This window comes from Diabrotica virgifera, chromosome 9, assembly GCF_917563875.1.
Source record: "Diabrotica virgifera virgifera chromosome 9, PGI_DIABVI_V3a".
Classification (NCBI taxonomy): Eukaryota; Metazoa; Arthropoda; class Insecta; order Coleoptera; family Chrysomelidae; genus Diabrotica; species Diabrotica virgifera.
The window spans coordinates 219075476-219090784 of record NC_065451.1 but is presented as its reverse complement, the minus strand read 5'-3'; the positions used below and the strand labels follow the sequence as shown (position 1 = coordinate 219090784).

Genomic DNA, 15309 nt, shown 5'->3' with positions numbered 1-15309 from the left:
GAAAAATCAAAACGCTTAATTTTCAAATTAATCTGCCGAGTTTTTTTTCTACCGAAAAATCAAAATTATTAGAAATTTTTTTTTAGCGGATAGATATCGCAACTGGGTTTAGTCAATTTTCAAGAATTCTTGAATTGCTTTTACTAGCTTGTGACACTATGTGCGAACCAGCAGATACGGATTTACCGATATCAATTTTATGACCAGTCCTTTGTCCTTTTATATTATGATTTTTCGAGTAAAATGTATCTCTGAATAGTGAATACTGAAGGATTGTGGCTTATTTTGATATAGAAGATAATTCCAAACTAAAAATAGTATTTATATTAAAATCTTAAAACAGGAGAAATTTATTTTGCACCTTTTTAACTAACAGTGTTTCGACATAACTAAAGAACATTAAAAATTTTTCTCGTTCTCAATTGCTTCAATATCCGACATTGTTTTGTTTTTAAACGATTATAAAGTGTAAAAAATCATGTTTTTGCCTATAAAACATTCCTTGTAGATTTTAGAGAAAAATGTTTCAAATAAATATTCTAGATCTTAATATGTAGTTTCTAATTTGAAATACATAAACAATTGGAGATAATTGCAAAAAACCCTTATTTTTGCAGTAATTTATAAATGTTAATAACTATTAATAAAAATGTATACCATTTTTATTCAGTTGCAATGCGAAGGCAAAACAATCTTATTTTTCACTTAGAATACGGAGCGCAGTCCAGCACTCTGAACCGACGATTTTCGACTCTTATTGGAGTCATCATCGGAGAGGCCTAGGCCTGCTGTTCCATACTCGAAGTGACCAACCGTGAAAGCTTATCCCCAAATTGCAACTGACGTGTATGGATTAGGTGACTAGCGTCATCTGGCAATTGAAAGGTAAAGGTTTTAATAACTATTACTTATTACTTACTGATGATTTAAAGGTATTTTCTGTCATAAGGTCAAGTGAAGATGCTGAAAAATTACAAGACGACTTGACTAAACTTCAAAGTTGGTGCATCAATAATGGTATGGAACTGAATACAAGTAAGTGTCATGTCATGCGTTTTTATCGAACTAATAACCCTTTACTAAATGATTACAGTATTAATACATCTGTTCTTTCATCACAAACTGTAATCAAAGATCTTGGAATATGGCTAGATACCTCACTAACTTTTCATGAGCACTTTAAAACCATCAATAACAAATCTTTGAGGCTTCTTGGATATATCAAACGAGTTACTTCTGATTTTACGTCCATCCAACCATTAAAGATTCTATATTGTTCGTTGGTTAGATCTCATCTGGAATATTGCTCTTCTGTGTGGTCTCCTTATTATCAGTTGTATAGTGATAAAATTGAGAATGTGCAACATAAATTCCTTAGACATGTTGCGTTTAAACTTGGCCAGTATATGCATTATGACGACATTTTACAGATGCTAAATATTACTACATTAAAAAGCCGTCGATTACATCACGACTTAATTCTATTATTTAAGCTGGTTAACTCACAAACTGACTGCCCAGATATGTTAGCCAAAATTAATTTCGCAGTTCCCAACCGCCAGACAAGACAATTGGTTTCATTTTCTGTACCAATGCATAGAACAAATTATGCTCATTATTCGTTCTTATCTCGAAGCCAAAGAATTGCAAATCAATTTCAGGAACTCGACTTTTCCTACAGCTTAAATAGATTCAAGGCCGTATTGTCAAATATCACTTGACGACAGTTATTATCAGATGTAGGTACCTACTTTTTATGATTATTATTTATATTATTTGTCTGTATACTTTCATGTTTAATTGTCTTGTAATTTTTAGCTTATAAATGTTTTATTTTGTTTTAAACCTTTGACATGTTAATTGTATTTTTTTTTTAAATTATTGTACTTGTTTTAAAATTGTACTTAATTTGTAAAATGGGTTCGCCCGTAAATAAATAAATAAATAAATAAATAAAACAAAAATTTTTAACTTGTTTAAACAATTATACAGCTTTCAAATAAGAATATTTGTGTTTTGAACCTTAATAGGTACACGTGTGGTAAGTTTTTTTAAAAAGTCTACAAGAGGAAAAAATATGCAGTTTTATTTTATTATAAATAAATTATTCTATTATAACAAAACTAAAGCATCCTTGATATTTAGTATTGCGTTAGTTAGACGGCTCTACTCGAGTTACTTTGGATTAAAAAAAATGAAGAAAATTGCTCTATAATACCTAGAAAGCCGAGAAAATACATTTTTTTAAGGTATACCGATTTTGAACTTTGAATGATTTTTATGATGAATGGTGATTATTGATCATTATATTATGATGGATGTAGATAATTTTTGAATACTCGTAACTAAAATATCATTTTTTTGCAATGTGGTCGCAAAAGAAGCAAAAAATGAAATCTAGCGAAATTTGACGATTTCTACCGAAAAATAGGAGCAGTCTCCCGAAATTTTGTCCAAGACCTGTCTCAAGACTGCTCAAATATTATATTTTCCAGATTTAGCCATACGACTCACACTTACTCTAAGGATAAAATACACTATATAATCCCAGATACCTACGGTATCAAAAGGATTGATAGACAATTCACGACTATTAATCTCACTGGTCGTTCTTTACCATAAAGATTAACCTTTCTACCATCAATGGGTAGGTACGCATGGACTATCTAGTAAAATACAAATTTTTAGATCTTTATTGCATCGCAAATTTGAAACGTGACTTTTCATGAGATAAGGTTTATACCCAGTGTAATGTATTTGCATTTTAAAATATCATTTTTGTTATTCTTTGAATTGAGAAAAATATTTCCGTTGTTTATGGTTCCACCGGTACCCAAACAAATGCGCCTGCAGATTATTTTTCCGAGAAGGGTGTTTTATTAGATTTTATGGCTTCTTTCAATTGGAAGCGGTTGTCGTGTAATTTAGTGTTGTACTGATGGCTTAAAGTTTAGAGTTAACAGAAAAAAATAATAAATAATAAAAAAATACTTATAGACTAAATACAATAGCGGGGTTATGGACCCGTTGACGCCCCCCTGTATCCGCGCCTGCCTACATACATGCCCTAGTTGTACACCGTGAAAATTCTAAAATTTTGAATGAAATAATAATACTCACCGTAGCTTTATATCGACGACAGTCTGAGAAATACCCGGACGCAGAGAACTTTTTCCGTATCACGATAGTGGCTCCGAAAATTAACATTTGCCCTACTGTCATACACCCTCCTGCAGTATGGTACAAAGGAAGTGGTGTGTAGAAGACATCAGAAGACTTGAAATTGCACATTTTGTTTATTGCTGCCGCTATAAAGATGTATCTGGAATTTAATATTGATTCAAATAAAACAATTGTACATATTATACACTAAAGAAAAAAATTAACACTGTATACGCGACAAAAAGCTATTTAGGTGCGGAAAGTACCTCTCTATGATTCCGATAGAGGGTAGACCTACTTGAGCATCTGGTTTTCCTCCACTCCGTACTTCGAGAAATGCAGGCCTAAGTCCCAGTATTATCCTACCCATACCTCAAATCTCTTCCCTATATCCCCATTTAACACTCGCCAACCCGTCTTGCCAATGTGGCGAGTTATGGCTAACCAACCCTAAATGAGTTTTAAAACAATAGGATCTAGTCTCCAGGTGAGCACTCAATCCAACTCTGAGGACAGCCTAATGGAATCTGGGGGAGGCCAAACTCATTAAAACATCGAAAGCAACATAGTTATATTGCTATGGGCCATTCCACGAACATACGCCTGTTTTGGATTACTTCAACAACGAATATTTTACTGTGCAACATAAGAAGTACGAAAGTAAATGGCGCTAATAATTATTCCAATAAACAACAATGTAATTTGCAATTTACTTTCGTTCTTCTTATTTTGCACAGTAAAATATTCGTTGTCGAAGTAATCCAAAACAGGCGTATGTTCGTGGAATAGGGTATAGTCTCAACGTCAGAAACCTCAAATCGCCTGAAAGAATGGATGAACTGGAAGAAGAACGAACTAGGATAAAGTGGAATGTCCTTGGTCTGAGTGAAAGGAGACTACCACGAGAACAATGTACAAAACTCCATTCTGGTCATACGTTCTACCAGGCCCATAAAGAGCACAATACACATGCATTGTTTCGGAGAGAATATTGAAATACATCGTTATTAAACTATCAGAAAGATACAGCATCCAAATAATTCATGTATACGCTCCCACTACCAATCAACAGATGAAGAAAAAATAGAGGAATTCGATAAAGATATTTCTAAGAGACAATGACATAAAGAGCTCAGTTAGCAAAAATGACAATCCTTACCTTGAGTTGGTGATTACAGCAGCCTTTGGCAGACCCGTGGTTCCGGAAGTGTATATATATACCAAACAATCGTGGTGATTTAAAGGATCTTTGACGGTTGGACATATCGAGGAGGCTTCTTTGACTAAAACGTCTAAATTGTGATATTTCTGGCTGACGTTTTCTATATTATTGTTGCAGCTTATTTGGTATAACGCCACCTCGGCTTCTATTTTCTCCAAGATCTCGGAAATAGCTAAAAAATGGAGAACGTAAATTTTTGTTATTGTAATGCGGACCCTACTCTCCCCCTTATCTAACGGTGAACCTTTCATTCGTTTCTAGAAGGCAGATACATACATGCGTGACGAACGGGTCGCCACTGATCCATTCTAGTATATTAAGTCTGCCCAGAAAGGCCTTCTAGATAATTCGGCGGGCCAATAACTGGTAGACGATTCGAGAACAAGATCGGAATAAATATAAATAGAGAATTCAGATTCTGTAGTCCGCGCTTATATTTATATAAATTATAGAAATAGGCAAATTATAGGGAAGAAATGCTTTCAACAAACTGAAAGAAGTATTCTGTAGCAGGGATATTACAATTTCTTTAAAGATACGACTTCTGAGATGCTACGTGTTAAGGGAGAGAGAGAGAAGCCTGAGTTAAGGGCCTACAGAAGGATATTAAGAATATATTCGGTGGATAGTCAGTGGTGGATAGTCACTATTTGCAAATGGTCATTTGCTACCAGACTTTCACCATGCAATCTAGTCACACCACAGCTCAGATGTTACCTGGGGCATAATTTTAAAATAGTTTAAACATCCATGCTTTAATTGGCATTTTTAAGAGATGTTTAGATTTTTAACAGATTTGTTTGTAACAGATTTTTAACGGACTACTTATACAGGGCTTTGACCCACATATTTTTGTTAAACTATATCTTGGTGGTTAGCATGTAAACTTCACGTAAGCACTGATGATGACTGGTAAACCAGTCTAAAACTAGTTATGTGATTGTGATGTAGCCCTTTTTGGGGATTTCAAATATATACCTTTTATAAAGGATTCACTATTTTTTTTATTTTTTTTTTAGTACTGAAATGCGTATGCCTCAATCTCAATGACATATCTGTAAAGCGCCAAAACGTACGTCGTTTAGTACGTTTCCAAACGTCGTTATAACGTATGTGAATACCCTGTTAATGTTAGGTGCTTCAGGATGGTTCTCAGTTTGAAATTTTTTTTATCGTGGAGTACTATTATCGGTGATACGGAAAAGGTAGCGAAAACGGTCCAAGCTTAAAATCAACAATGGTTTCAACAGGACGGGGCAAGCTGTCACATGGACAGGGAATCTCTTCGAATACTGAGCGATCATTTTGGGGATCGCCTTATTTCACGTGGCAGTGATTATCCATACCCATCGCAATCACCAGACCTAACGCCACCTGATGTGTACATATGGAGTATACTGAAGGAGGCAGATATAAAGATTTTTTCGTACCAGAGGGCACCTTTAACATTTGTTTTACCGGGAACGTCGTCGTGACTAATGTTTTCAAGACTATATCATCTATATATGTATAATATATAAATAATCATAAACATTTCAATATTGATTTGAGTACTGTTTTTTTTGCCGAATAATGTGTGCAGCTAATCTTCTTTGCGACATTCTTCTGGTAGCTCGTTAAATACTGGTTGTATAATAATTGTGATACTTTTCTATGCTATATGTGTCACACACAAACGTAGATATAATACAAATGTAATACTTCAAATAAATATGTATTTCACGACTAATTAATATTAATCAGAGGAAATGTTTAAATAAATTACTTAACAATTCAATTTTAGTCCCAATTTGCAATATTTTTTTCATATTTTCTATCATTTGACGCTATTACTACTAATAATACCAAATATGCTGAAAAAGTAACATTAGTGTATTGATAACGCGTATTTTGTGGAGGTCAAGGATATATTTTAATGCGTTTGACGGCAATTATTGAATAACAATTAGAAGGTATGTATGTGTGATTAAAAAGCAACATAACTATATGAAAAAGCAATGGGATTTTTGACCACATTATAATTGAAGACACAAGTGCATGAAGGGTCTATGTGACAAATTTTCCAAAACATGTTTTTTATGTTAAAAGTAAGTTGTTCGAACCTAAAAATCTTTCAAACAAGCCAAACACGTTTTAAAATTAATATTTTCTAAGTTACTAGAGTGTAAAGGATCTATGTACACTTTTTATATATAAAAAATATATAATAAATATTTTTTTTAAGTTTTTTTTAATAGTGTTAATAAATATATAAGTTTTAGGACTACCTATCCTATAAATTTAGTCTATTTAGATCTTATAGTAAAAAATTTCTAGTATAAAAACTTTAACTTCATTTTTCTCAATAACTTGCAAATGTCACATATACCCTTCATGCACTTGTGTCTTCAATTAATAATGTGAAAGATGCAGTCCAAGAAGATCTAGAGAAAATATGAGTGCGACAATGGGAATTAGTGGCACAGGACCGACAAACATGGAAGGCAATAGTAAACGCGGCAAAGACTCACGAAGAGTTGTAGCGCCATTGATGATGATGATGATGAGAAAATAATTTTGCGATAGGTATGAGGACGACACAGTACTCCTAGCTTCTACTCAAGAAGCTTTGAGAGTTGCATAGAAGCAGGTCTGGATCTGAATATACGGAAAACCAAAATACTCGTAATAAGTAAACAACAGAATATAAAACCGTCTATATACGTAAATAATATCAAGCTTGAGCAAGTTGATCAAATTGTTTACCTTGGATATCCATTTAATTAAATTGTAATGCAGAGACTCACGGCGAAATTAGATCTAGGATAAATGAATGTATGGTTCGGCCAATAGAGCCTGATACACTGCGACCTTTGCAGATCTATTGTGTTTCCCCCTTCTTTTAAAGCACTTCATCTAGCTTGGTTCTCTTAATGAGACTCAACAGCCTTGATAGTGGCCTTTTCATGTAGCCTGGTGCTTTCAGTTTTTCCTCCCCTAGTTCTAGAAACCGCACTCGTGTGAGACCTTCGCAATGACACATAACATGAAGAGCGGTTTCCTCTTCTTCCAGACAGAAACTACAGGTGTCCTCTTCTGTCAGGCCTATGAGACACAAGTGTCTATTGAGTCTACAGTGTCCAGTCAGCAGACCCATTATCATTCTGACAGTCCTGCGACTGCGCGAAAGTAAGTATGCTGTAAATTTAGCCGAATGTCCTTTGATGAACTGTTTGGCCTGCCTCTGTCCTGAAGAGTTGTTCCACCACTCAAGAGACTTCTGTTGCACCCATTTGTGTATAGCTGCTCTTTTTATCGTATTTGCGATTCCAAAGAAGGGTTCCGGACCAACCAGTGGCGTAGATGCGCCTTCTCGGGCCAATTCATCGGCCTTCTCGTTGCCACGATGATCCTTATGTACCGGCAACCAGGCAAGTGTCAATCTGTTTCGACTTCCCACCTGAGAGAGGACATTCAAATAGTTCCATACCAACCATGAATCGACCTGTACCGAACCGGCCTTTAGAGCCGCTTGACTATCCGAATAGATAACGATGGAGTCGTTATCTAGATTTCGGATGATTAGATCCATAGCGCACCTTTGTATAGCAGCTACTTCGGCTTGAAATACGGTCGCGTATGTTCTTAGACATACATGGACTTCCGTCCTTGTGTTTTATACCATATATTATTATTATTATTATTATTATTATTATATTCCAGCCCCTGTACCTATATCGGTTTTGGAGCCGTCCGTATACCATATTGAGTTTGCCGTTAGCGGCGGACCAGTTTCCCAGTCCTCTCTTTTTGGTATTGTAATTTGAAAATTGTTGTTAAAACTATACCTCGTAACCATTCGGTCTACAGGCATTCCTAGAACCGAGCCTGCCTTTATGTCCTGGTATAGCCTTAAGTTATCAGCTCCCCGCATCATACTTTTTGGAGCTTGGCCCTGAATCAACCGATGTACTGTTGATCTGGCTTCATTCTGTATGTATATATGCAGAGGTGGTAGGTTTAGCAGAACTTCTAGCGCGTCCGTTGGGGCTGTTCTCATGGCTCCTGTAACACTCAAGTATGCAAGCTGTAACGGTCACGTTACGAAATTAGCTCTTTAATTATTATTATAATTATTTTCCCTCGGTCTCTCATTTAAATTCTCTAATTTCTCGTAAAGGACTTCTGACGTGACGTCACACTTCGGTGATGGAACGTACTATGTACGCCACCTATCGAGCAATAGTATTTCGTGTTCTGAGGTCGTCCTTGTGACAGTCGGAAAGAAACTCAGCAGAGCTTTCACTTTTAGTTGGGAATTGTTCAGAGTGGCATGGGACTAAATTTAGATCAAGTACCGGTTAATACCTAGTTTAAAAAAAGGAAAAATGTGAATTCCATTCCAACCCATGGAGGATTATTTGGGAGAAATAATTATTCTTCCAATGGGGTTTTCTATACAACATCATCGAGTCTCATGGTAACTACAATTTTCATATTAATTTTTTTATAACAATCTGTTGTCACCCTTTCATGGTGAAATATATACTTTTTCCGACTAAATCTTATGTGTAAATTTATTCACTAAAATTAGTAGTTATCTTTAATTATTCCAAAATCTTTCAGAGAAAATCCTAACCCTAATTTTTAGCTATGTATCTGTATCTTTTAGCTTTGAATTATTTCATTATTAAGCAATATCCTCTAATTATGTTAAAGAAATCATATTTATTCTGTATTTAAATCCCAAATCCACGTGGCTGTAATTAGAAATTCTCACATAAAGTTTGTCAAGGTTAAGTATTCAGTAATTTCTTGTGCCTAACACTAATGAGTTTTTTATTACTATCTATACAAAAAAACACTTTCTTGGTTTTTCTTCTATCTTTCCTTGGATCCTTTTTTTTTCACACACTAAGCAACTGACTAACGGAAATTTTGTCTTTTTAGCCACTCCCTTGAAAACTTAGACCTCCCAGTACCATCGGAGAGGTAGGACAATTTCCAACCACAAGTCATCATGGGTAGTAATTTTGGGAACAAGCTATTTGGGGGCATTCCGGCTCCTTTTCATTCTACACCTGGACCTACAGGAGGTACCATTTCGTACCGTCCAGGTGCTCATTTTGGGATGCAGTAGCGGACTTTCAGGAGTCATTTGGATTTGTTTGGGAACATTTAAGTTTGTGTGGATTTGAGTAACTATAGTGTTTATATTTCAGACATTTGGTTAATGTAATATTTCTTTTCAATTTAGCTTAACTTTGGTTTTTATTATAACATATTTCAATATTAGTGTATTAGGTTCCCAAACTTATTTACGATCTATGGTAAGTTACTTGTGCACAAGTTAATAAGCCTAGAAAATTAGGTTTTTAATACTTTATTATTGCTTTGATATTGGTTTATGTAATTCGGGTAAATTTATTTTGTAATATTACTTGCTTGTTTCCCAAATATTTTATTGTTATTGGCTTTATTCCATTTGTTCGGTTAATTTATGTCATCGTCGGTATTTATCTCAACTTCATTTCTATTTCATTCCTTGTATATTTAACTTACGTACTTCATTATTGTATTTTCCCTTAGTGAGGCTTGGGCCTATTTATTTGTAGTATTTTCATCTTTGTCAGTTTCCTTTAGTTGTACGTAGCAGGCGTACTATAACCATTTGGTAGAAGACTTACGTAATTTTGTACCCTATATGTTAGTGAGAGGTACTTATACCTGTAATCTTGTAACAGATAACATTATTGTTGTTATCTTAGAGATAACTTTTTGTATAACTTATGTCATTTTAGAGTCACATGATATACACTTTGTGTAACTCAGAGATTGTCAAAAATCTAGTAGTTATTTTTAATAAATATGTATTTATTTTGTATATCAAGTATTTTATTATTCCTTTATGTTCATTATTACAGGTTTAATATATTTAATATTTGAAAGCAGTGTAAGATACCTGGGAAAATGATCGAAGATCATTTTCATGGCGCCCATGATTTGTTAGTTTTATTTATTTTGTTCGTCTTTAGCCATTATTCATCTTCATTCATTTCAATACATTATTCTTATTTTATTATTTCACCTTTTAGTCATCATTACTATCTACATAGAGCTACTGTTCTTCGACAGGCATGCAAACGAGCCGTATCCATCCTTGAGTGTCAAGTGGTTTTCTTGCATCTCTTGCTAGCCAACTCTATTCAGTTTGCCTCTGTCTCTTCCCACTTCTACTTCTATCCCTTCTAATCCCCCTTTCTTCAGTACTACTGCAAAGTAGTATTTAGTAATTTTTATTACTTCGGCTTCAACGCTGAAGCCCCTTCATTTCTATTTTCTTTTCAGCCACAACTATTTAGATATACCCAGTCATTTTCTTTCTTTTTCCTTACTTCTGTTGGAGTACCTATATCTTTCTTTTTACTTTCACTCCAACAGAAGTTTTCTTATTTTTGTTACAAAGCCTTTGTGTGCTACTGACCTACGATAGAGCAGGCCTAAGTCGCTTTTAGAAGGTTGTCCAAGGTATTATATAACAGAGAGAGACCTAAAGTTGGCATTGAGGATCCGCCTACTTCGCTGCTACGTGTTCTCGGTCTTGCTTTATGGTGTCGAGTCATGGACTGTGAATAAAAACGATCTAAATCGCCTTGAGGCTTTCGAAATTTGGTGCTATAGAAGAGTTTTAAAAGTTTCTTGGGTGGAGAACTCCACAATACTAACGTCTCAGCAAGACTACTGAGATTATAAAAAACACCAATAAGAGAAAGGTGGAAAATTTTGGACATTGAGGTCCCAAATATAATATATTGCTACAAAATATTGTGCAAGAGAAAATAGCAGGTAAACGCAGTCCAGGACGAAGAAGAACCTCATGGTTGAAGAACTTACGAGATTGTTATGGGTTGATACAATCCTGCTATTTAGGGTGGCAGTGAATAAAATTAATATAGATATGATGGTACCCAACGTTCTACAAGGACATGGTACATGAAAAAGAAGAGGAAATAAGAGCGGTATGTGTGAATAGAGAAAATAAAGTTATAAACGAAAGAAGAAAAGTAAAATTCAGTCAACATACATTAGGAATGACAAAAAAAAACAAAGGAACAGTACTATTCCTTTTTTGAGAAAATAGAGAATTTTTGAGAAATTCCTCACATTTATTTCCTATTCTAATGCTTTGGCAAGGCTGTGGGGTTCTGACGTCAGAAATCTTGAATGACGCAACCTGTCATTCAAGACAAAAAACTTTTTTTTGTTGTTTTTGTTGTAAAAAAACTATATTGGTATTATCATAGAAAGCTAATAAACTCTTAATAAAATTTTGAACTGTAATAAAAAATTGTCCAAACACTTACCATCTGATAGTTCCGTTCCAAAGATGATGGCCTGGCTTTTGGCGATGGTAATGGAATGTACCAAGGTTGTCAGTCTTAAATTTGTGTTTATTAATGGAGTGATCACGCCTATCTTCGACAGGCCCAGCCATATACAGATAAACTCAGGTTTATTTTCTAGGAACAACGCCACTTTATCGCCCTTTTTGTAGCCGTGACTTTTGAATATATTTGCTATTTTATTGCTGTATTCATCCACCTGGAAATTACAGAAAAAACTTACTTAAAAGATTACAGTGAAAAAATAATTTATTGGTAGCTCATACAGTTAAACCAAATTTCGAACAGTGATGGGATACGCTAGCTTCATGACTATTGAGCTTATGTGTGGCGTTCGATGACCTACCATTTCCGAAGCCTGATGAGCAATTCGAACATTAAACGTGAGATTCTGGGTCGCCTTCTAGAATATTCGATGGAACTCCGAAAGAGTTTCAATAGATAAACAGAAATATATATAAAGAACTATATAGATTTTAGAATCAGTTGAAGATATACATTTGTATTGTCAAGTAATAAATATACAGGGTGTTTCATTGGGAGACGGGAATACTTTAATGGTGAATAGAGGTCATCGAGGCCGTTATAGGTACACTAAATTTTTTGCCCTACCGACTTTTATATCCGAGTTACAGGGTGTTTTATCGATTTTGCTCATTTCTTTTCTAAGCCATAACTTTAGAACCACCCTGTATATTTTTTTAATATTTGGTACACATATGTCTCATTCAAAACCCAAACGACCGACATACTAATCACAAGAAAAATCCAGGTCCGGATTAACAAAAAATTATAAAGTAATTGCGACATTAAAACAACACCCTGTATATTGCAATTTTGAAAATCTGTTTGCATATTTGAAAAGAGCACAAAAACTAAGTCTAATGGTTCGCTTCGATTTTTCGGCCAGACAATTTTTTGACTTTAATTTTGAAATTATATTGAATTTTTTAAGAACTCAACATTAAAAAGCAGGTATTATTAACTTTTAATTATAAATTATTAAAGTTATTGAATAAATACTCATTTTAAAATGAATCAAGACTTATTTACCACATTGGAAAGACCCAATTATTAATCACAAGAAAAATCCAGGTCCGGATTAACAAAAAAAAAACATAAAGTAATTGTGACCTTGAAACAACACCCTGTATATTGACATTTTCAAAATTTGTTTGCACATTTGAAAAAACCACAAAAATCCGAGTTTATCGGTTCACTTTGATTTTTGTGCAAAAATGTATTAACTTTAATTTTGAAATTAAATATATTCAAATTTTTAAGAACCCTGAAATTAATAAGCAGGTTTTTAAAGCACTTTTAATAATAAATCACTCAAGTTAATGAATAAATGCTAATTTTAAAAATAATCAGTTATTGTTTACTGCGTTAGAAGGACTCACTTACTAATCACAAGAAAAATCCAGGTCCGTATTAACAACAAAATACAAAGTAATTGTGACCTTGAAGAAACACCCTGTACATTGAAATTTTTAAAATACGTTTGCACAACTGAAGAGAGCACGAAAAACTAAGTCTAATGTCCCGCTTTAATTTTTTGTGCAGACAATTTTTAATGACATTACTTTTGGAATTATATCGAAATTTTTATTATGAGTTCCCAGAGTTCTTAAAAATTTCGACATAATTTCAAAATTAAATTCATTAAATTGTCTGGCCAAAAAAATTGAAGCGAACGATTAAACTTAGTTTTTTGTGCTCTTTTCATACCTATGTGCAAACGGATTTTGAAAATTTCAATATACAGGGTGTTGTTTCAAGGTTACAATTACTTGATATTGTTTTGTTAATCCGGACCTGGATTTTTGTTGTGATTTGTAAGTGGGTTGTTTGAATGTCGTAAATAAGTATTGATTATTTTTAAAATGGGTATTTATTTAATAACTTTAATAATTTATTGTTAAAAGTGCTTTAAAAATCTGCTTTTTAATTTCAGTGTTAAAATATGAAGTAAGAATGAAGTAATTAAATTTCCTTCACAAAAAATTAAAGCAAACCGATAAACTCAGATTTTTGTGGTCTTTTCAAATGTGCAAACAAATTTTGAAAATGTCAATATACAGGGTGTTGTTTCAAGGTCACAATTACTTTATGTTTTTTTGTTAATCCGGACCTGGATTTTTCTTGTGATTAGTATGTCGGTCGTTTGGGTTTTGGATGAGACACATGTGTACCAAATATCAAAAACATATACAGGGTGGTTCTAAAGTTATGACTTAGGAAAGAAATTGGCAAAATTGATAAAACACCCTGTAAGTCGGTTATAAAAGTCGGTAGGGCAAAAAATGTAGTATAACTAGAACTGCCTCGGTGACCTCTATTCACAATAAGTATTTCCGTTTCCCAATGAAACACCCTGCATATTATAAATTATAATATAAATGAATTATCCTCCTACTATGAGGGTTTTACAAGGAAGGCGGGAATAAAAGTGCCAAATTTTTTTGTATCTTTTTGGGGATCCTAAAATTGACATACTGAGCAAACTCTTATTCATCTCGTTTCAAGATCACATCTCTGCCTGGACTAATTTACAATAATTGATGTGAAATACATTGTAAAGCTGCAATTACATTGTAAATTTAAATATCACTCCGTGAGATATATTCCATTCTCATTTTGTTAATTAGTTATTAAATACATGTCAACAACATGTTATTGTAAGTTTTAATTGTTGTTTATTACTATTTTGTGAGATTTTTTATTATAACCCACATTTAAATTTACGTCTAATTGTAATCAACATATAATAATATATAATTTCTTTTACTAATTTCTTCTTGCACATTAACGGAGATGGGGAACATGATACAATACAACTATAACAATCAAAAACACTACGGGTCATTCCATATCAACTCAACACACCTAATTTCCACCCCTCTTTAGATTTGGTTATAATTTGGAATACTCATAGTGGCTAATATGGGAAACAAAAATACACAATTTTGAATTTTATCTCAAGCCGTTTCCGAAATATGGTTATGTAAAGTTGTCTAAAAAAATCCAAAACATCGCGACCATACTTTATTGGAATGGTTGTAGAAGCTGTCCTAATTGAGCTAGAATACTGGAAGAGGTGCCATTTTGCAGCATTTTTAAAGCGCTTTACAGTGATATATACAGCATGATGTTATTGTAAACAAATTTTTCTCAAACAAAAAAAATATATTTTGATTAAGTTTTTTTCCAAAAAGCACATGATTTAAAATTTTCATAATATTCCTACAAATACATAGTAGTGTTGTTAATAACATATAAACATGTTATCATGAGATGGTGATGGGTTCAACATAAAAAAATAAATTTTACACATACAGTATGGTGCAAATGAAAGGAATAAATTCGTAATATCGCAAGCTGGCGACTTTAAGGAAAAATCCCGAAACAGGTCGATTTTTATTTTTAAATTGTAAATTTTTGGCATATATAATATTTGGCATATCATATTTGTATATCATACTAGTGACGTCATCCATCTGGGCGTAATGACGTAATCGATGATTTTTTAAATGAGAATAG

The 15309-nt window shown here is 33.6% G+C and overlaps 1 protein-coding gene across 1 annotated transcript in view; it reads right to left on the bottom strand.

The window, feature by feature from the left end:
- LOC126892039 (long-chain fatty acid transport protein 4-like) overlaps positions 1-15309 on the bottom strand; it is a 137506-nt gene that overhangs the window by 21643 nt on the left and 100554 nt on the right. Inside the window, exons 4-6 of the mRNA XM_050661463.1 lie at positions 11728-11965; positions 4322-4556; positions 3121-3322 (exon numbers count right to left, since the gene is read on the bottom strand). Coding sequence (XP_050517420.1) covers positions 3121-3322; positions 4322-4556; positions 11728-11965 — 675 coding nt within the window. The remainder of the gene's footprint in view (positions 1-3120; positions 3323-4321; positions 4557-11727; positions 11966-15309) is intronic.